General features: G+C 36.2%; 1 protein-coding gene across 5 annotated transcripts in view; it reads left to right on the top strand.

The window, feature by feature from the left end:
- Nucleotides 1–22,637, top strand: part of LOC136878870 (poly(ADP-ribose) glycohydrolase) — a 171,689-nt gene that overhangs the window by 122,405 nt on the left and 26,647 nt on the right. For all 5 annotated transcript variants that reach the window (XM_068228816.1, XM_068228817.1, XM_068228818.1 and 2 more), the window contains 2 exons: nucleotides 10,123–10,357; nucleotides 17,320–17,445. In XM_068228816.1, coding sequence (XP_068084917.1) covers nucleotides 10,123–10,357; nucleotides 17,320–17,445 — 361 coding nt within the window. The remainder of the gene's footprint in view (nucleotides 1–10,122; nucleotides 10,358–17,319; nucleotides 17,446–22,637) is intronic.

Raw genomic sequence — 22,637 nt, 5'->3', positions numbered from 1 at the left:
TCTGTTTTTAGCACTTTTCTTAATCATTCTTCCATATTCCCACATCCCTCAGCCCCACCTTAAAAAAAAAAAAAAAAAATTCTCAGACCTTTATTTTCCTTCCTTCACCTCCAAAAAAAAAAAAAAAAACTCAGACCTTTATTTTCCTTCCTTCACCTCCTAAAAAATAAAATAAAATAAAAAAATTTCCTTTGATCCTTACCTACCTCCGTTTCTCTCTTCAGCTAAAAATAAAATATAAAAAAAATATAAAAAATTATATATTCTTCTCCTGCCTTCATTTTTCTTCCCTCACCTCCTCAAAATTTCCTTTGATCCTTTCCTACCTCCGTTTCTCTCTTCAGCTCATCACATCACGCTTGAGTTTTCCTTTTGACATATTAAAAAAAAAAAAAAAAAATCTTACTGTCTTTTATTCAGAATCAAATTTATGGTCCGCATTGAACTGCGAATTTATTTCCACCTTTATTTAACTCCATATATGTTGCTCCACCTCGTGAAACATCCATCGTCCTTCAAGATTCCAGAAGCAGAAGAGCTTTCTCCTAGCATCATACTTCGCATCGTCTATTAATTCTGGTTTATGAACATCTTGAGAAGACTATGTTACGATTCTTTATTTTCAATCGATCTCTGAATGAACAACATTATCGCTCAAGAACCAAGTTTTTTCGATTTCCATTTCCACAATTTATACAACGCACGGGACTTTTTTAAGGATCTCTATTTTTTAACATAATATAACGCTTCTCTGGTTTCCTAAGCCTCCACACGCAACTATTGCCATGTTCAAAAAAACTGAAGAGCCTTCCAACATCCATGTATTTTGACGTCTATCAATACCTTATAAAACACGACGTAATCTTCTTCGATTATACAACAGCTAAGAAGAAGCCAGCATTCAACCTACTATTCTTCTTTATTGCATCATTTAGTGCACAGTGGTCTTTTATAATATACGGCGCACCGAACTTTACATAAATTCCGCTCAGTGCTTCGTCAATTTGGATGAGTTATTATTTTTAATATATCTCTACTCAACTTCCCACTTGGTATGTACCTTTAAAGAGACTGTACTTGTGTTTACATTGTTTATGTTTTCTTCGATCTTTAACTTACTTCAGGCTGATGATGACCTATTACTAGGTCGAAACTAGTCCCTATGTAATTTTCATTTTGTATTGAAAAGGTGGACCAATAATAATATATTATTTTACTCTATTGTAATCACAGTTCAATACGGATCTATCATTATGAAACTTATTTCTTTTAATTACTTAGCCAACCAGGCAAAACGTAAAGCCTATTTATACTTAGGTTTAAAAGTTAAAATAGCCAAATTAGGCAAGGATATCGAGTTTCTTAAACAATGTATTACGTATAATTTGACACCTAATTTTCTCAAAGGTAACTTAAAAAGATTTCGACCTTCGCCTCACATTGCTAAGACCCAAATTAAAACGAACAAAATTTGGCTAAAAGAAGAAATTAAATTCCTATACAAGAAAAAATCTTTCTTAAATCATAGATTATATGAAACTCACCTCGTAGCTGCAAATTCACTTTCAAGTGTTCAATGGAATTTATTTCAATCTCTAATTGATAATAGACTTTTCAACATATTAGCTAAGAAACAGAAAACCTTAGATAAGAAACTTAGTATACTAAAAGGTTCTAAATCTAATAACACCCTTGCTACTAATAATAGAAATTCCTCTAGCACAACGATTCAATTTCATCCACCAATTATTAATTTATCCAATGTTCCTCTGAATGATGACGATAATTCAATTTTAGCCAAAGGTCCTAATCATAATTGGCCTAATCTTAATAAACTTGACAGCTCTACTACTATGATCTTAGAATCTGAACTAGCCATCAGTAAATTACCTCTCGAAAAACAGGATGAAGTTAGGTTCGAAGTTAAACGTAAAATTAACGACATTCTTAACTCAAGTACGAACTCCAACATCCCTAGCGACATTAAAGAATCATTCATTGATCAAAAGCGATTACGCGCTCTCAAAAAGAAGATTTCTGATAATAATCTTATTGTCACTAAGGCCGATAAAGGCAATACCACTGTTATAATGGAAAGAAACAATTATATTAATAAGACTAAAGAATTCTTTTCTGATAGTTCGTTCACTGTTGTTAAAAAAGACCCTACTCAAAAAATCCAACGCCTTCTTAAACAAACTCTTAAAAATACTTCATTCCTTTTAACTGAACAAGAAAAAACTAAATTTATTAGCATGAATCCAAGTCTTCCAACCGCTAAAGCCCTTCCTAAGATACACAAACCCGGCATCCCTATCCGCCCGATCATCAATTACAGACCAAGTCCTCTTTATAATGCTTCTCAATTCATTCAAAAGTTTCTAAGAAGATATTATCATTTTTTGTCTAAAAAATCTATTAAAAATACTACAGAATTGATCGAAAATCTTAATAACTTTCGTATCCAACCTAACCATTCCCTTCACTCTTTTGACGTTGTTAATATGTATCCTAGTATTCAAACCTCTAAATTATACCCTATAATTGAAAACAATTTAGGCAAATACAGTCACCTAAGTGCTTTAGAAATACAAGACTTTATGTCTATCCTGAAATTGGTTTTAAACAATAACTATTTCACTTTCGACGGTATTATCTACCAGCAGGAAGGTTTGGCCATGGGATCGCCGGCTTCGGGCATCCTAGCTGAAATCTACTTAGATTTTTTAGAACATACTAAAATTGATAATAATAATAACTTCATTAATATTCTTTTTTGGGCTAGATATGTTGATGATACTTTGGTAATTCTAGATGAAAGCACAACAGACGCAGCTTCTACTCTTATCAGCCTTAATAATATCGACCCACACATAAAATTTACGCTCGAATCTGAATCTGAACAAAGAATAAATTTTTTAGACTTAACCATCATTAGGCATCTATATTCCTTAAAATTCAACATCTTCAGAAAGCCTACCCAAACATCTTCCACTATTCATCAAGTTTCCTATCATCCACAAATCCATAAAAGAGCTGCTTATAATAGTATGGTTCATCGAGCCTATACGGTCCCAATGTCAGAATGTGATCTTAAAAAAGAATTGAACAATATCCGTATGATCGCAAAACTCAATGGTTACAATAGTTCTTTCATTGAAAGTATTATCAATAAATACAAACATCGTCCTTTAACCACTCTGAAAAAAGAAAAACCAAAAATTTCTTCATTTTCTACCTTCACGTTCAATAAAGATATTTACAAGGTCACTAACGTTTTTAAAAAACATGATGTTAAAATCTCCTTCAAAACCAACAATAATAACGCTAATGTCTTACACAACTCATCATCTATTAATAGAACTGACCCTTTTTCAAAATCTGGTGTATATAGGTTCAAATGCAACAGCTGCAATTCTTCTTATATCGGACAAACAGGAAGAAACTTTAAAATACGATACCTTGAACATGTCAATGCCCAAAAACACAATAAATTTTCTGCAGTTGGTCAGCACATGAATGATTGTAATCATAAATTTACTGACATTAAACAAGATATGACAATTCTCAAAATTATGAATAAAGGACCCCTCCTTAACATAACAGAGAATTGCTTTATTAATTTAGACCAATATTTCAATCCCAATTTCAATCTCAATGACATTTCCGAAAAATCAAACATTCTTTTTGACCTGCTAATTCAACTTTTCAGACAATCAAAATCTAATATTAAAGGTCCGATTGTTCATTCTGTTTTTAGCACTTTTCTTAATCATTCTTCCATATTCCCACATCCCTCAGCCCCACCTTAAAAAAAAAAAAAAAAAAAAAATTCTCAGACCTTTATTTTCCTTCCTTCACCTCCAAAAAAAAAAAAAAAAAACTCAGACCTTTATTTTCCTTCCTTCACCTCCTAAAAAATAAAATAAAATAAAAAAATTTCCTTTGATCCTTACCTACCTCCGTTTCTCTCTTCAGCTAAAAATAAAATATAAAAAAAATAAAAAATAAAAAAATTATATATTCTTCTCCTGCCTTCATTTTTCTTCCCTCACCTCCTCAAAATTTCCTTTGATCCTTTCCTACCTCCGTTTCTCTCTTCAGCTCATCACATCACGCTTGAGTTTTCCTTTTGACATATTAAAAAAAAAAAAAAAAAATCTTACTGTCTTTTATTCAGAATCAAATTTATGGTCCGCATTGAACTGCGAATTTATTTCCACCTTTATTTAACTCCATATATGTTGCTCCACCTCGTGAAACATCCATCGTCCTTCAAGATTCCAGAAGCAGAAGAGCTTTCTCCTAGCATCATACTTCGCATCGTCTATTAATTCTGGTTTATGAACATCTTGAGAAGACTATGTTACGATTCTTTATTTTCAATCGATCTCTGAATGAACAACATTATCGCTCAAGAACCAAGTTTTTTCGATTTCCATTTCCACAATTTATACAACGCACGGGACTTTTTTAAGGATCTCTATTTTTTAACATAATATAACGCTTCTCTGGTTTCCTAAGCCTCCACACGCAACTATTGCCATGTTCAAAAAAACTGAAGAGCCTTCCAACATCCATGTATTTTGACGTCTATCAATACCTTATAAAACACGACGTAATCTTCTTCGATTATACAACAGCTAAGAAGAAGCCAGCATTCAACCTACTATTCTTCTTTATTGCATCATTTAGTGCACAGTGGTCTTTTATAATATACGGCGCACCGAACTTTACATAAATTCCGCTCAGTGCTTCGTCAATTTGGATGAGTTATTATTTTTAATATATCTCTACTCAACTTCCCACTTGGTATGTACCTTTAAAGAGACTGTACTTGTGTTTACATTGTTTATGTTTTCTTCGATCTTTAACTTACTTCAGGCTGATGATGACCTATTACTAGGTCGAAACTAGTCCCTATGTAATTTTCATTTTGTATTGAAAAGGTGGACCAATAATAATATATTATTTTACTCTATTGTAATCACAGTTCAATACGGATCTATCATTATGAAACTTATTTCTTTTAATTACTTAGCCAACCAGGCAAAACGTAAAGCCTATTTATACTTAGGTTTAAAAGTTAAAATAGCCAAATTAGGCAAGGATATCGAGTTTCTTAAACAATGTATTACGTATAATTTGACACCTAATTTTCTCAAAGGTAACTTAAAAAGATTTCGACCTTCGCCTCACATTGCTAAGACCCAAATTAAAACGAACAAAATTTGGCTAAAAGAAGAAATTAAATTCCTATACAAGAAAAAATCTTTCTTAAATCATAGATTATATGAAACTCACCTCGTAGCTGCAAATTCACTTTCAAGTGTTCAATGGAATTTATTTCAATCTCTAATTGATAATAGACTTTTCAACATATTAGCTAAGAAACAGAAAACCTTAGATAAGAAACTTAGTATACTAAAAGGTTCTAAATCTAATAACACCCTTGCTACTAATAATAGAAATTCCTCTAGCACAACGATTCAATTTCATCCACCAATTATTAATTTATCCAATGTTCCTCTGAATGATGACGATAATTCAATTTTAGCCAAAGGTCCTAATCATAATTGGCCTAATCTTAATAAACTTGACAGCTCTACTACTATGATCTTAGAATCTGAACTAGCCATCAGTAAATTACCTCTCGAAAAACAGGATGAAGTTAGGTTCGAAGTTAAACGTAAAATTAACGACATTCTTAACTCAAGTACGAACTCCAACATCCCTAGCGACATTAAAGAATCATTCATTGATCAAAAGCGATTACGCGCTCTCAAAAAGAAGATTTCTGATAATAATCTTATTGTCACTAAGGCCGATAAAGGCAATACCACTGTTATAATGGAAAGAAACAATTATATTAATAAGACTAAAGAATTCTTTTCTGATAGTTCGTTCACTGTTGTTAAAAAAGACCCTACTCAAAAAATCCAACGCCTTCTTAAACAAACTCTTAAAAATACTTCATTCCTTTTAACTGAACAAGAAAAAACTAAATTTATTAGCATGAATCCAAGTCTTCCAACCGCTAAAGCCCTTCCTAAGATACACAAACCCGGCATCCCTATCCGCCCGATCATCAATTACAGACCAAGTCCTCTTTATAATGCTTCTCAATTCATTCAAAAGTTTCTAAGAAGATATTATCATTTTTTGTCTAAAAAATCTATTAAAAATACTACAGAATTGATCGAAAATCTTAATAACTTTCGTATCCAACCTAACCATTCCCTTCACTCTTTTGACGTTGTTAATATGTATCCTAGTATTCAAACCTCTAAATTATACCCTATAATTGAAAACAATTTAGGCAAATACAGTCACCTAAGTGCTTTAGAAATACAAGACTTTATGTCTATCCTGAAATTGGTTTTAAACAATAACTATTTCACTTTCGACGGTATTATCTACCAGCAGGAAGGTTTGGCCATGGGATCGCCGGCTTCGGGCATCCTAGCTGAAATCTACTTAGATTTTTTAGAACATACTAAAATTGATAATAATAATAACTTCATTAATATTCTTTTTTGGGCTAGATATGTTGATGATACTTTGGTAATTCTAGATGAAAGCACAACAGACGCAGCTTCTACTCTTATCAGCCTTAATAATATCGACCCACACATAAAATTTACGCTCGAATCTGAATCTGAACAAAGAATAAATTTTTTAGACTTAACCATCATTAGGCATCTATATTCCTTAAAATTCAACATCTTCAGAAAGCCTACCCAAACATCTTCCACTATTCATCAAGTTTCCTATCATCCACAAATCCATAAAAGAGCTGCTTATAATAGTATGGTTCATCGAGCCTATACGGTCCCAATGTCAGAATGTGATCTTAAAAAAGAATTGAACAATATCCGTATGATCGCAAAACTCAATGGTTACAATAGTTCTTTCATTGAAAGTATTATCAATAAATACAAACATCGTCCTTTAACCACTCTGAAAAAAGAAAAACCAAAAATTTCTTCATTTTCTACCTTCACGTTCAATAAAGATATTTACAAGGTCACTAACGTTTTTAAAAAACATGATGTTAAAATCTCCTTCAAAACCAACAATAATAACGCTAATGTCTTACACAACTCATCATCTATTAATAGAACTGACCCTTTTTCAAAATCTGGTGTATATAGGTTCAAATGCAACAGCTGCAATTCTTCTTATATCGGACAAACAGGAAGAAACTTTAAAATACGATACCTTGAACATGTCAATGCCCAAAAACACAATAAATTTTCTGCAGTTGGTCAGCACATGAATGATTGTAATCATAAATTTACTGACATTAAACAAGATATGACAATTCTCAAAATTATGAATAAAGGACCCCTCCTTAACATAACAGAGAATTGCTTTATTAATTTAGACCAATATTTCAATCCCAATTTCAATCTCAATGACATTTCCGAAAAATCAAACATTCTTTTTGACCTGCTAATTCAACTTTTCAGACAATCAAAATCTAATATTAAAGGTCCGATTGTTCATTCTGTTTTTAGCACTTTTCTTAATCATTCTTCCATATTCCCACATCCCTCAGCCCCACCTTAAAAAAAAAAAAAAAAAAAAAAAAATTCTCAGACCTTTATTTTCCTTCCTTCACCTCCAAAAAAAAAAAAAAAAACTCAGACCTTTATTTTCCTTCCTTCACCTCCTAAAAAATAAAATAAAATAAAAAAATTTCCTTTGATCCTTACCTACCTCCGTTTCTCTCTTCAGCTAAAAATAAAATATAAAAAAAATAAAAAATAAAAAAATTATATATTCTTCTCCTGCCTTCATTTTTCTTCCCTCACCTCCTCAAAATTTCCTTTGATCCTTTCCTACCTCCGTTTCTCTCTTCAGCTCATCACATCACGCTTGAGTTTTCCTTTTGACATATTAAAAAAAAAAAAAAAAATCTTACTGTCTTTTATTCAGAATCAAATTTATGGTCCGCATTGAACTGCGAATTTATTTCCACCTTTATTTAACTCCATATATGTTGCTCCACCTCGTGAAACATCCATCGTCCTTCAAGATTCCAGAAGCAGAAGAGCTTTCTCCTAGCATCATACTTCGCATCGTCTATTAATTCTGGTTTATGAACATCTTGAGAAGACTATGTTACGATTCTTTATTTTCAATCGATCTCTGAATGAACAACATTATCGCTCAAGAACCAAGTTTTTTCGATTTCCATTTCCACAATTTATACAACGCACGGGACTTTTTTAAGGATCTCTATTTTTTAACATAATATAACGCTTCTCTGGTTTCCTAAGCCTCCACACGCAACTATTGCCATGTTCAAAAAAACTGAAGAGCCTTCCAACATCCATGTATTTTGACGTCTATCAATACCTTATAAAACACGACGTAATCTTCTTCGATTATACAACAGCTAAGAAGAAGCCAGCATTCAACCTACTATTCTTCTTTATTGCATCATTTAGTGCACAGTGGTCTTTTATAATATACGGCGCACCGAACTTTACATAAATTCCGCTCAGTGCTTCGTCAATTTGGATGAGTTATTATTTTTAATATATCTCTACTCAACTTCCCACTTGGTATGTACCTTTAAAGAGACTGTACTTGTGTTTACATTGTTTATGTTTTCTTCGATCTTTAACTTACTTCAGGCTGATGATGACCTATTACTAGGTCGAAACTAGTCCCTATGTAATTTTCATTTTGTATTGAAAAGGTGGACCAATAATAATATATTATTTTACTCTATTGTTACGATTTATGCTGCCGATAGCGCTACCTGGGAGTGGTCGAACGGAAACATCCTTTTACGTGGAGGGCAAGTTACGCGCTACTGTACCAGTAGGTGGTAGAACCGGCTCTAAATTTAATACAGGGAAATCAGGTATATCAAAGGGAAACACAGAGAAAGCAGTTGAAGGTTGCTAGTGGGTACCCTGAGTATAAGGAACCATGGTTGCTGGTGACTCAGTTGTTCCAAGGATGTAAGTTGATTATTTTGATATAAGGAAACCATGATTGCTGGTGACTCTGCTTCATCTAAACTACTCAACAATGAATACCATAGCAATTAGCCAGATGATACTGTGCCGCTCTGAGTAAATGTATTTAAAGTTAGTTGAGTTTTTAAAAAAAACGAATTCCATGTAAACAAACACAAAGGCATTAGTTCATAGTAGTATGATACATTGACAGTTTATTGTTCAAGTAGAAAGTTGACATGAGCAGCATCCTTAGCATTTGTGGCATAATGCTGGTTCTGATATGTTGTGTATGAGTGTAATTAGAAGTCACGGCCTGACATTCATGAAAGAACTTTTCCCACTTGTATTCTCTTGAGGCTTCTAAAGTGTATGAGTATGAAACTGTGTATGTAATCTATTCAAGATTGTTAACTAATTAAAAATTATGATATGTATTAACCATTATGAACTTGTTACTCGTGTTCCTGTCATCATATACTAATTGTACTGAAAATCCCAGCCTAAGTCGGTAAGATTTGAATCCATAAGACTTGGTTTGAAAGCTGAGTGTCCTGACCAGTGAGCCTCCTTATAATGCATGCTGTACTAAAATTATTGACAAAATATGTCAAATACGTTAACCAACCATATGCTAACTCACAGTTACTTTTAAAATCTATTTTTTTCTTGTATACTTTGTCCTCAGGAGCAATCTCCAGTTTGGGAAAGTCAAAATAAATAAATAAATAAATAAATAAATAAATAAATAAATAAATAAAATAATAAGCTACATTAGTATCATCATCATCATAAGTGTTTTTTATTTCATATCTGCATATTTTTGTATCTTTACACACATTTTTAGCTGAAGATGTTCCATATCAGGAATGAAACATATATTTTTAATCATTTAACTAGATTTTAAGCTGGAATACGTTTGTGATTATATTAACTAGTAGCCATAAAAAGCAAATAAGTGTTGGAAGGTGGAATTCTTCCTTCAACCAAAACCTTAGTTGAGTTGTTGCCAATATGAGACAAAAATGAGATTTAAAAATGGTTAGTATTGTGTTTGCAGGAAGGTATTGAACCATTCAGATATCAAAACTTTGTTTTCTTTCTTTCACTGTTATCTAACCATGATTTTTATTTTGTGCGCTTTCAGGCATATGTAGGATTTCAGAATTGTGATATCCCCACTGAACAACTAGCTCCTGTTGCAACTGGCAATTGGGGCTGTGGAGCATACAGAGGCAATCCAAGATTGAAGGCTCTTCTGCAACTGATGGCTGCAGCTCATGCTGGGAGGCATTTAGCATATTTCACTTTTGGAGATAAAATCTTGCGAGATGATATATTCAGCATGTATTCATTCCTTCAAGAACACCAAGTCACTGTTGGTAAGAATGAACACACTATTAAAAGATGTCCATTTCTTCTCATTTTTACCATTCCTTGACCATTGTACAATTTTCATAATGTGTATTGGGATTATATACTGTCAGTTCAAGAAACTGCTTGATTATTATCATAATGCCATGAAACACTCTACTTAATTTAAATATCAAAATTCTTCCGAATTAACCTACAGCTAGTTGCTTACTAGATGGCGTCTTGATCCAAAATCTAATAAAGGGGTAACCATTTCGTTTTGCTGTGAATAGTTTGATGAACATTTACCTGTGCAGGAAATAGTTCATAGCTATATAGATTGTATATTGGATGGTATGCAGAGAAATTATTAGACAAAATGTAATTGTAATACCCACCCACATTCATTGCGTTAACAGGATGGACCTGTGTTGAATACTTTTTTTTGACAAGAGATATCTTTTTCTTTCAAGCACTGTTGCCTGGTCTCCCATAAGGCCAACCTCTCATCCACATCATGGGAGGCGGGGAACAGTATGAAGTAGGGGATTGCCTGTTGGGGTGATGTACAGCGGGGACTACATATGCCCCATGACTGCTACAGTATCTCTGAAGATCCTACAGGAACCTTGAACAGTGATGGCTAACAGGGCTCTGGTGAAGACCTCAACAGCAGCAATGGAAGAGGAGTCCTTTGGTACGGCAAAGCTGGCGGAGAAGGCAGTCCTTCTTCTTGGGGTTAAACAAGGAAGAAACCACTGCCTTGTGGTAAAGAGGGAACTTTAAAGGCTAAGGCAGATAACCCCTACCGAAAAATTCTGCATTCTAGCGCAGACAGGAGGCAGCCCGTCCACTGGACTTATGGCGCTGAGGGCTAATAACTCTCACACCTGAATCAAACTCATTACAGAAATCAGATGAAATTTGTGCTGACCAGATTTTATGTAGATGACTTTTGCAATGAAATACAGGACACGAATGGGATTCTGGAACGTGAAAACTATGTACGAAACTGGCAGACTGAGAGAAGTAATGGCAGAAATGAAAAAGCATAAACTGGAGATAGTTGGGTTGAGTGAAACAAGATGGACAGGCTACAGAGAGATGAGCACAGAAGAGGGTAGTGTCTTAATTTACTCCGGAAGAGAACCAAATGAACAGCATTCAAGTGGAGTGGGTGTCTTACTCACAAAGAAAGCAAAAAATAGCATAACGGAATGGACTCCTGTATCATACAGTATAATTACTATACAGTAAGAACCAACGTTAAACCTGCGACCATAGTACAGTGCTATATGCCAACAGAATTAGCAGAAGAGGAAGAAAAGGAGGAGTTTTATGATAGGCTGTCATCAACATTGGCAGGGATAAAGAAGGACAATGTGGTATTAATGGGAGATTTAAATGTAAAAACTGGTAATGAAAATTAAAGGAGAGAAATCATTGTGGGTAGACATGGAATCAGAGAAGAAAATAATAATGGCTGGAGATTTATAGACCTGTGCAGTAATTTTGGATTGATTATAGGTGGATCATTGTTTCCTTAAACTGCTACAAGATCTCGTGGGTGTCACCTGATCTCCAGACAGAAAACCAAATTAAACACTTGTGAAAGATGGAGACATTCACTTGTGGCCATGAGGAATAAACGTGGAACAGATGTAGGTAGCGACCATCACCTAATGATTGCTGATATTAGATGGAAGGTGGCAGTGTTAATAAAACAGGCAACTGTACAAATGAAACATTTCAACTCTGGGAAATTTGAACAACCAGAAGTCCAAAATGAATTTAAGATACAGCTGAATGTATTTGAGGCCCTCGCTGAACAACCAGATGAAGAGTTAAATACTAAATGGAACACAGTCAAGGAACTCTTTCTTGGCACAAGGAATGAGTTAGCTGGAAAATTTGTATATCCAGTAACGGACCATTTATATTGGTATTATAAATTTACTCATTCAGAACAAATGTTTCAGGTTCCCTATGGGAATCAACATCTATATCATCTGATGGCCAAGCAGGCATCAATCTTTGGTAATGAGACAAAGTCTGTCATAGTGCATTGGCACTGCCGGTGGCTACAATTAGCCTACACAGTGGCTTCCACGGTATGCACTAGCCATGCGTCTTGGTAGGTGTGCTAGGTACCAACTGATGAGCCCAGCCTAGCACACAGGGGCGAAACGCTGGCAACCAGGAATGAGTTAGCTGGATAATTTATAATGTCCAATAACGGACCATTTATATTGGTATTATAAATTTACTCATTCAGGACAAATGTTTCAGGTTCCCTATGGGAATCAACATCTATATCATCTGATGGCCAAGCAGGCATCAATCTTTGGTAATGAGACAAAGTCTGTCATAGTGCATTAGCACTGCTGGTGGCTACAATTAGCCTACGCAGTGGCCTCCACGGTATGCACTAGCCATGCGTCTTGGTAGGTGTGCTAGGGACCAACTGATGAGCCCAGCCTAGCACACGGGGGCGAAACGCTGGCAACCAGGAATGAGTTAGCTGGAAAATTTATAATGTCCAATAATGGACCATTTATATTGGTATTATAAATTTACTCATTCAGAACAAATGTTTCAGATTCCCTATGGGAATCAACATCTCTATCCTATATTTTCAAGAGTTCCGAATGACCTCGATGGCTGCGAAGCTCGCAGTGGGATGGAGTGGAGTTACAATTCCACCTCAGTATATAGAGCAGGCTTGATCCGCCATAGTGGGGGACGGTCACTGATTGGCTGATCTTTGGCCAGTGATAATGCAAGCCAATAGTGCACTGCTTACTTATTGGTTCACAATGGTGTTCTTTGGCCAATGATTGAAGCACTATGGAGCCCGGCATTGGTCTACCTGCCTGGGTGGAAACAAGTACCTGACTACTTGTTGCTTTCAGCCACCATGCCCTGCAGGATTTAAAGTTTTCTGGACTGGAAACCAGGCTTGGTTGACCCGTTCAGATTCCTCCTCACAGTTGAAGCTGTTGGTGTACTTCAGGATTTCATTAGCTTCCCTATGTAGCCAGGCGTGATAAGACACAGTAGTTGACGTATTCTGTTCAGTATGACTCTTGACACCACCACCCACCCCACCCCCATATGTGAGAAACGTTATTCCGCTCCAGGTATTACAATCCGAGAGGTCGCCCTTCCTCAGTATCTTGATGATGACTCCCTTCTTCCATTTCTCAGGAAGGTGTTCTTTGTTCCAGTTCAGTGCTAGAAGTGGCTCCATTATTTCTGCTATTAGATCTGGATCTTCCTTCACCCTTTCAGTCCAGCATAGCAAGTATGGTGGTGTGACCCTCTGGACGCAAGCAGCGGGTGGTTCACTGACCTCACTGTATGGGATATTTGTCTCGCTCTGCTCTCCAGTTCGTAGTCGGTTCGTGAAGCAAGGAGAGGACAGGCAGAGTTTAAAAGTATTTTATTTGTAATGCATAGTTGGTTAAATGCTTATGACTATATTTTTTGCACTTTTCATCCTCCTCGCACAAAAGAGTTATGATACTCGTGTTAAAGACAACTGAAACAAACTTAACATGCTAGCATTGTCCACTAAACTTTTCAATCCGGAATTAGCTGCACCAAACTTATGTTTCTTTGGATTCAGGTTCTACTTTTTTCAATTTAGTTTTCTGCTCTGTGGTGGTTCGGGCACCTGATCTTCATCCTCACTATCTTCATCTTCAGTCGAATCATCGAAGTAGGCCGACCTATTAGACGATGAAACGGTAACTGGAGTAGTAAACATGCCTAAAGTAGAAGGTCTAATTGAAGTCCTTCCGTCACCAGAATCGGATGAAAAATCACTGTCATCATCATCTTCTTCAACGTCACTACCCATTATGAGGGCAAGAGCTTCCTCTGCAGTATATCTTCCCTTTGTCATCAGGCCTTTCACAATTTCAAAGCAATTGAAAGCTAAGAGCAACTGAGTGTGAAGTGAGTAGCATACCAGAAACATTGCTTTTGTCTTCATACTGGTTACTCCTGTCATCTAGTGATCATAGCCGTAACTATAGACTCCCAAGACAGCCACAAGAGACTTCCAAGGCTGAACTTCCACAGCAGTCTATCGTAGTGAAACGGAAAACAGCCGAAAGACATGCGGCTTCTACAGCGGTCGACCGGCTATGAGGCACAGCTCCAGCACAACTGCTGCAGCAGTCCACCGGGTGCGTGGCACAGCTCCCTCCTGACTGCTACCGCAGCCAACCAGAGTGAAAGGGTTAAGGGCTTCTGAGCGCTTTGTCACTCTTCATTTGTCTCACTGCTTGTACAATATTCTGTCATGTTGGTAGTTCACCTTCTTTGGTTCTTGTTTCCTCACTGTGATTATTAAGTACTTCTGTGAAGTGCTGTTTCCATCTTTCGAATTTCTGTGTCTCAGATGTCTAGGCTATTCAGTTTGTGTGTATACTTCTCTCTCAAGTTCCTCCTAGAGAACTTTCTCGTAATGGTGTATACTTTGCTATTCTTTGTTTTGTGTTTCTGAACGCTGTGACCCTTACATGTACAGTAGTTGCGGGAACTGTCGTTTTCCTGTATTCATCATTCAATTCATTCGGTCCCAAAAAGGTTCCATATAAACCAATGTTAAATTTTCCTGCATCTATTATTCCTCGAACTATCATTTTATCACAACGATTGTCTAAACAATAGTTGCCCTAGGCCACAATTTTCCTGCGTGGATCGATCATACGTAAGAAAAATATGCACAAAAGTTTTTTTTAAATTTTTATTTAAAGAAACGGCTCAATACTCCTGCATTGCATATAATAGCGGCAACCTGTTACGCGAGAATGTACAGGCGATTCAGAGTTGCTAGTCTTGAGCAAAGATCTTTTAGGCTAGAGTGCTCTTAGCAAGTTATTCACGCGCAACCGCACTACGACCCTCCTGGTGCCAACACTTCTCGACTTAGTAACCGACCCCTTGAAGTATTTTTATTTACAGGAGTTAAAACGGAGGCACTGTAGAACTCTAATTTGCCACCATTTTCTGTGTTGCTATAGGCTGGCTAGGGCTGCCACCTTCGTTGAAAATGAGAAAATCACACCGTTTAAAATAGTCACGGCGTGCACCGGGTACGTTTTAATTAGTCATAGGGTTATTAATCGCATCATACCTTGTGGAATGTGTGGGATGCTAGTGGCCTGTTGACAACGTTGTCCTTTGCCCAATTGTCTTTTTACATGCCAGACTTAATCTTTTCACTAAAAACGATGAAAAACAAGAAGAAAAGAGCCTAGTATTAAAACAAAGTTGGCAGCCTCGCATAGCCCGCTGTGACATCGTCCAGACATGCCATGTTGAATTTCTTACCTTTGTGACATCGTCCGAGCCACGCCGTGTGGGATCTCTAACCTATTGTTCGCGAAGGGTCTACGGAATCTTTGCCAAATTAAAGGTTATCACTGTAATATCCACATATATCATTAATTTGCAATAAGAGAACTGACTTTAAAGGTGTTCAGTTATTACGAGATGTAGAGAAAAGTGAAACAAAACGGCGTAAAAGTCACGCTTTTTATTTTCATAATGTATCTCACGTTTGCAATATTTTGATACTGTTATGTATATATAGTATGAGCATGTTCGGCTCCATGGTTAAATGGTTAGCGTGTGTTAGCCTTCGGTTCAAGGGGTCTCGGAGTTTCTATTAGGTCGGGGATTTTAACTTTCCTAGGTTAATTTCAGCCGGCCTCGTGGTGTAGGGGGCCTCTTATCCGGAGGCCCCGGGTCGATTCCCAGCCAGGTCAGGGACCTGGACCTGAGAGCTGGTTCGAGGTCCACTCAGCCTACGTGATTAGAATTGAGGAGCTATCTGACAGTGAGATAGCGGCCCCGGTCTAGAAAGCCAAGAATAACGGTGAGAGGATTCATCGTGCTGACCACACGACACCTTGTAATCTGCAGGCCTTCGGGCTGAGCAGTGGTTGCTTGGTAGGCCAAGGCCCTTCAAGGGCTGTAGTGCCATGGGGTTTGGTTTGGTTAATTTCAACGGTTTGGGAGCTGTATGCGCATTAGGATTTATCTTTGATAGGGCCGCATTTTAATATGGGTGTAGATCACCTATCACGCAGCAGCTCGAAAGACCGCACCCGGCTTCGGTGGCCACGCGCCATTATTATTGTTGTTTTTCTTCTTCTTCTTCTTCTTCTTATTATTATTATTATTATTATTATTATTATTATTATTATTATTGTTGTTGTTGTTGTTGTTGTTGTTGTTGTTGTTGTTATTATTATTATTATTATTATTATTATTATTATTATTATTATTATTATTATTATTATTATTATTATTATTATTATTTGCATGATGAAAAATGCCCAATTAGAGTACCCGTATTTTATTATTTTGCTTTCCCCCTATTTTTTATGTCACGCACATTTATAGTTTTCCCGCATTCATCGTAATTTTCCCCCTTGCCCTTGAAAAACAATTCATTGAGATTTACTGTATATCATGTCATATGGCAGCTAGCTTTTGATAGATGGTGCCAACTGGAGACAAAAGTTTCTGAAGATTCTTCGAAAAGCAGTTGGAATGTGAGGTTGCTGGTGTAAACAGTCCTGGAGAAATATTTCCATGCTGGACTCTTGAGAAACATAGAAATCTGTTCATCACTCAAGCCAGGACTTCCTTAGATTGTGATGGTATTTATGAGAGGCCCTTTATGCTCCAGTTATCCTTTTCATATAGTTGTAGTGATCATTTCCCAAAGTTGTAAAGTATTCTAACATAAACATTAACCTTTTAGCTGCCAAACAGTACACAGTATGATTGAGAATTTTTGTTTATGCTACCCATAGAACTGAGAATTGAATCTGTCTTGGGATTCAAGCTCTTCATGCAGAGGTGCTTTGTCAAATATTCTTCCTAGAGTAAATTATTGTGCTGTACATTTTGTCAGTTATTAATTGCAGCTGTGTGGCTCTAAAAATATGTATGTGCGTTGTACTTGCAGGTCAGTTGTGGAACATTCTATGCCTGTACTATGACCAGTGTTTCCGTAATGGCAAATGGAGTCAAGAATTGTATCCATTTATTAAACAAGAGATTAGTCCCAGTTCTCCTACTTTGAAGAGTAAAGGTGAGTGACATCATTATCTGTCGCTTCCTTACTATGTTCTTTTATTTTTATATTTGGCAGCCGGCCCCACCCTGAGTTTAATTCCCAGATAGGTCAGGGGATTTTTACTTAGATCTGGGGACTGGATCATGGTTTACTGAATGTATGTGAGAACAAATTGAGGAGCTACCTGACAGTGAGAGAGCAATCTAAGAATACTAGCAGAGAGGATTTGTCGCATTGACCTCGTGTCACCTCATAATCTCAAGCCTGTGGGCTGAACAGTGGCTGCTTATTAGGCCCGAAGCCCATCAAAGCCGTAGTTTTGTAGGGTTTATTTTGTTTTGTGTTTTTATATTTTTGGCAGGAAGATTTTGCAGAATATAGGAATTACTTTGGCAAAAGTATAATGTGCACACACACGAACATGCACGCGTGCGCGTGCGCGCGCGCACACACACTCTCTCTCTCTCTCTCTCTCTCTCTCTCTCTCTCTCTCTCTTTTTATATACAAATTTTTCTCAGCCTTCACTCTTCAAATGACATAGCAATTGTAGTCAGAGATAACGATTGGAAACAAGTGTTTAAGATATGGATCTGGAGATGAATTCTAAGGATTAAAGGGATTGAAAAGAGAACAAACTAAAGCATCCTGCAAGAAATTCAAGGGAGGAAGAAAATTTCATCAAGACTTGGCAGATTCATTATGGTTCCTACTTAGAAATGAAACGAGTAGCTGAGGACAGGGAACATAGGTTGTACAGATAAAGCATTGCCTTTAGAAATTAATGCGTCAAAAAGGTGAAGAATCTTCAGAATACAGACATTTGTTTAATCCTCTAGAGGGCGCGCACCGTCTTAACGACTGTGCGTGGCAACGGCGTCTTACTGTCTTCAAATTTGTGCAAGGATATGTTCCCTCCCCTTCGGTACCTTTGAATAAACTCTTCCTGAACCACATGTTGTAGGAAATGCAAGAGTTGTTTTTAGACAGTTGACCTTCAAACCTTCATGAATGTCTGACCGGTCCTTTAGACAGCACAATAAGTGATTTTTAGTGACAGTTTATTTTACTTTGAACTAGTTTTAAGTGATTATTTATTGTTTCTTTCTGGCCATGGACTGCCAGAGGATTGAGGAAAGAATTTAAAAACTTCTCAGCAGTGTAGAAAAAGATCTGCTTTCATTACTTTTGGAGGCATATGGACACAAACCCAGGAGTGAAATTAGTGAGGCTCAATCTGTTATGGACACTGGTCAGAGGGAAGTAGGGGCTATAAAGTGCCTTGGTTTTTGAGGATAATGATGAGACTGATGTAGAATTCAATTCTCCTTTAGCTTTGGATGAAGAGCACAATGATACTGTGGAAATGCATGACGAGAAGTTTGATTCTGAACAATCAGGTGAAAATGAAGATGCAGCTATGGGATCCGATTATTTACCACCTCCTGTTTACTCCGGAAAGGATGGTCAAACTCTTTGAAAAATACAAGGTCCTCCTTGAACACGACAAACCAGTTGTTACGACTTGATAAGCCAAATAATTGTAAAGCAAGTGGCTGCTAGAGCAGTTAATCCTCCAAAAACTTGGAAGTTATTTTTTATGGAGGATATGCTAGACGAAACTGTAGGCTTTACTAATCAAAGAAGTTCCAATGCCTTTTTAAGAACTATTTGAGATACACTAAAGACACTCTCATTATCTTCTGCAAGAAGCGAGGACAATTCGTGTAAATAAGGTATATATTATATCTTTAGCGTATCTTAAATAGTCAATTTTTTTCAATTTCTGAACAGTGAGTTTTATAATCTACCACTTGATTGTATGGCAGAAGAAGTCCCAAATAGAAACAAAACCTGTCCCAAAATATATTTAATATGTTTTTATATGAAAAAGTTTTCAGTTTTGAAGTGATGTATATTGATTGGGTAGACCATAAACCTAACATTGTTCCATAATTTTGGCTGTATCAATACGGATCTATATGATGAAGTTCGTAAATTGTACTACATACCACTTAGTGGAGCAGCTCGTCTCCTTTCTCTCTTACTCTTTTATCGGAATCACCCAGAACAAATCGAGCTGCTTTTCTTTGGAATTTTTCCAGTTCTTGAATCAAGTAATTCTGGTGAGGGTCCCTATTCTGGAACCATACTCTAGTTGGGGTCTTACCAGAGACTTATATGCCCTCTCCTTTACATCCTTACTACAACCCCTAAATACCCTCACAACCATGTGCAGAGATCTCTACCCTTTATTATTCAATCATATTTATGTGATTATACCCCAATGAAGATCTTTCCTTATATGAACACCTAGGTACTTAAGAGTGATCCCCAAAAGGAACTTTCACCCCATCAACGCAGTAATTAAAACTGAGAGGACTTTCTTATTTGCGAAACTCACAACCTGACTTAACCCCATTTATCATCATACCATTGCTTACTGTCCATTTCACAACATTATCAAGGTCATTTTGCAGTTGCTCACAATCTTGTAACTTATTTATTACTCTGTACAGAATAACATCATCTGCAGATAGCCTTATCTCTGATTCCACTTCTTTACACATATCATTGATAAATATATATATATATATATAAGACAACATAAAGGTCCAGTAACACTGCCTTGAGAAATTCTCCTCTTAATTATTACAGGGACAGATAAAGCTTTGCCTACTCTAATTCTCTAAGTTCATTTTCTAGAAATATAGCAACCCATTCAGTCACTCTTTTTTTCTAGTCCAGTTGCACTCATTTTTGCCAGTAGTCTCCCATGATGTACCCTATCAAATGCCTTAGATAGGTCAATCGCGATACAGTCCATTTGACCTCCTGAATCCAGGATATCTGCTATATCTTGCTGGAATCCTACAAGTTGAGCTTCATTGGAATAACCTTTCCTAAACCTACATTGCCTTTTATCAAACGAGTTATTAATTTTGCAAACGTGTTTGATATAGTCAGAAAGAATGCTTTCCCAAAGCTAACAGGCGATGCATGTCAAACTGACTGGCTGTAATTTTCAGCTTTATGTCTATCACCCTTTCCTTTATACACAGGGGCTACTATAGCAACTCTCCATTCATTTGGTATAGCTCCTTCATGCAAACAATAATCAGATATGTACTTCAGATATGGTACTATATCCCAACCCATTGCCTTTAGTATATCCCCAGGAATCTTATCAATTCGAGCTGCTTTCCTAGTTTTCAACTTTTGTATCTAACTGTAAATGTCATTGTTATTTGAATACTTCTTTAGTATTAGTCACCTCCTCTATCTGGACATTATCCTTGTAACCAACGATCTTTACATACTGCTGACTGAATACTTCTGCCTTTTGAAGATTTTCGCATACACACTCCCCTTGTTCATTAATGTTTCCTAGAATGTCCCCCTTGGAACCTGTTTCTGCCTTAAAGTACCTATATATACTCTTCCATTGTTCACTAAAATTTGTATGACTGCCCATTATTCTTGCCATCATGTCATCCTTAGCTGACTTCTTTGCTAGATTCAATTTCCTAGTAAATTCCTTCAATTTCTCCTTACTTCCACAGCCATTTGTAACTCTATTTCTTTCCAGCCTGCACCTCCTTCTTAGTCTCTTTACTTCTCTGTTATAACATAGTGGGTCTTTGCCATTCCTTACCACCTTTGAAGGTACAAAGCTATTTTCATATTCCTCAATAATTGCTTTAAACCTATCCCAGAGTATGTTTACGTTTTTATTTACCATTTTCCACCGATCATAGTTACTTTCTAAAAACTCCCTCATGCCTGTTTTATCAGCCATATGGTACTGCCTAATAGTCCTAATTTTAAAACCTTCCTTTCTTTCACATTTATTTTAACTACAACAAAAACAGCTTCGTGATCATTAATACCATCTATAACTTTGGTTTCTGTATAGAGCTCATCTGGTTTTACCAGCACTACATCCAAAATATTCTTCCCTCTAGTTTGTTCCATCACTTTCCGAATCAGCTGCTCTTCCCATATTAACTTATTTGCCATTTGTTATTCATACTTCCTGTCGTTCTCATTTCCTTCCCAATTGACATTTGGTAAATTGAGATTACCTGCTACTATCACGCTCCTTTCCATATCGTTTCCCACATAGCTGATTAACTTATCAAATAATTCTGAATCAGCATCAGCGCTACCTTTTCCCGGTCCCCAAAAGATGTTCATTTCTGTATGGAAGAAAAACTGCTAGTTAAAAACATAGTGCAGAGTATGTTCACATTACATTTGTAAAGAACATACCATGTTTGTTTGTGTTAGTTCTGCTAACTCTGAAGGGGAAATATATTCTGATGCTGAGTAACTGAAATAGTGCAATGCGAACATTTTCAGAAGCCATTTCGAGATGTTTTAAAGTAGTCTTATATTTTATAAATATGGTTTTGTATTGGCAGTTAGTTTGAGCTGTGTTATTACCATACTTTTCATTATTACAGTACATTTGAAGTTCTCACACCAAACAAAGTTTGAATAAGTTTGTATTCTTTTTATTCTTCTTCTTTCATTCTAGTAACTTAATTCCTGTTCAGTTTTTACATTTACATTAAATAATGTTCCATCGTGTTTGCAGCTTGAATTGTGAAATACACTGAGAACGTGTTCATTTTCTACTGTTAAGTTACTACCATGTTTCTTTGTGATAATCACTGTAAGGCATGACGTTGTGTTAAAATATACTTCTGTGGGATTGGTATATATTCATTCGGCTATAAAGCACATTTCTTTAATCTCAAACAATGCTTCCTTTGATGTGAAACTGGAAACTAACATGTTGATAAAATCACATCTATAGTTTTAACTTTACTCTTTTCTGGCCAAAAGAACCATGCACACCTCCTGAAACGACAAAACGTCACGCGCCCTATCGAGGGTTAATTATTTTTAATATACAGTTGAACCTGAGTTATGCATATATCAAGGCAAAGAGCAAGTTTTACGCACAATTAAGAATTTCTTACAAATTAGGTTTATATATTATGTCATTATAATGATATCATTATAACATTTTTTTCTATTTTCAGGAATATTAAAGACAGGTTTCTCCTTCGTACACTCCTGAATGAGAGAAAAAAAAGCTTAGGACAAATGACATTCCAATTACTTGGTCTGAGGTGGAAATTGCTCTAAAAAATTGTAAAATAGTAAGTCAGCTGGTATTGATGAAGTTACTGCTGACATG

The sequence above is a fragment of the Anabrus simplex genome, chromosome 8 (assembly GCF_040414725.1).
Source record: "Anabrus simplex isolate iqAnaSimp1 chromosome 8, ASM4041472v1, whole genome shotgun sequence".
In the NCBI taxonomy this organism is placed as follows: domain Eukaryota; kingdom Metazoa; phylum Arthropoda; class Insecta; order Orthoptera; family Tettigoniidae; genus Anabrus; species Anabrus simplex.
This window is presented reverse-complemented; position numbering and strand designations above follow the sequence as displayed.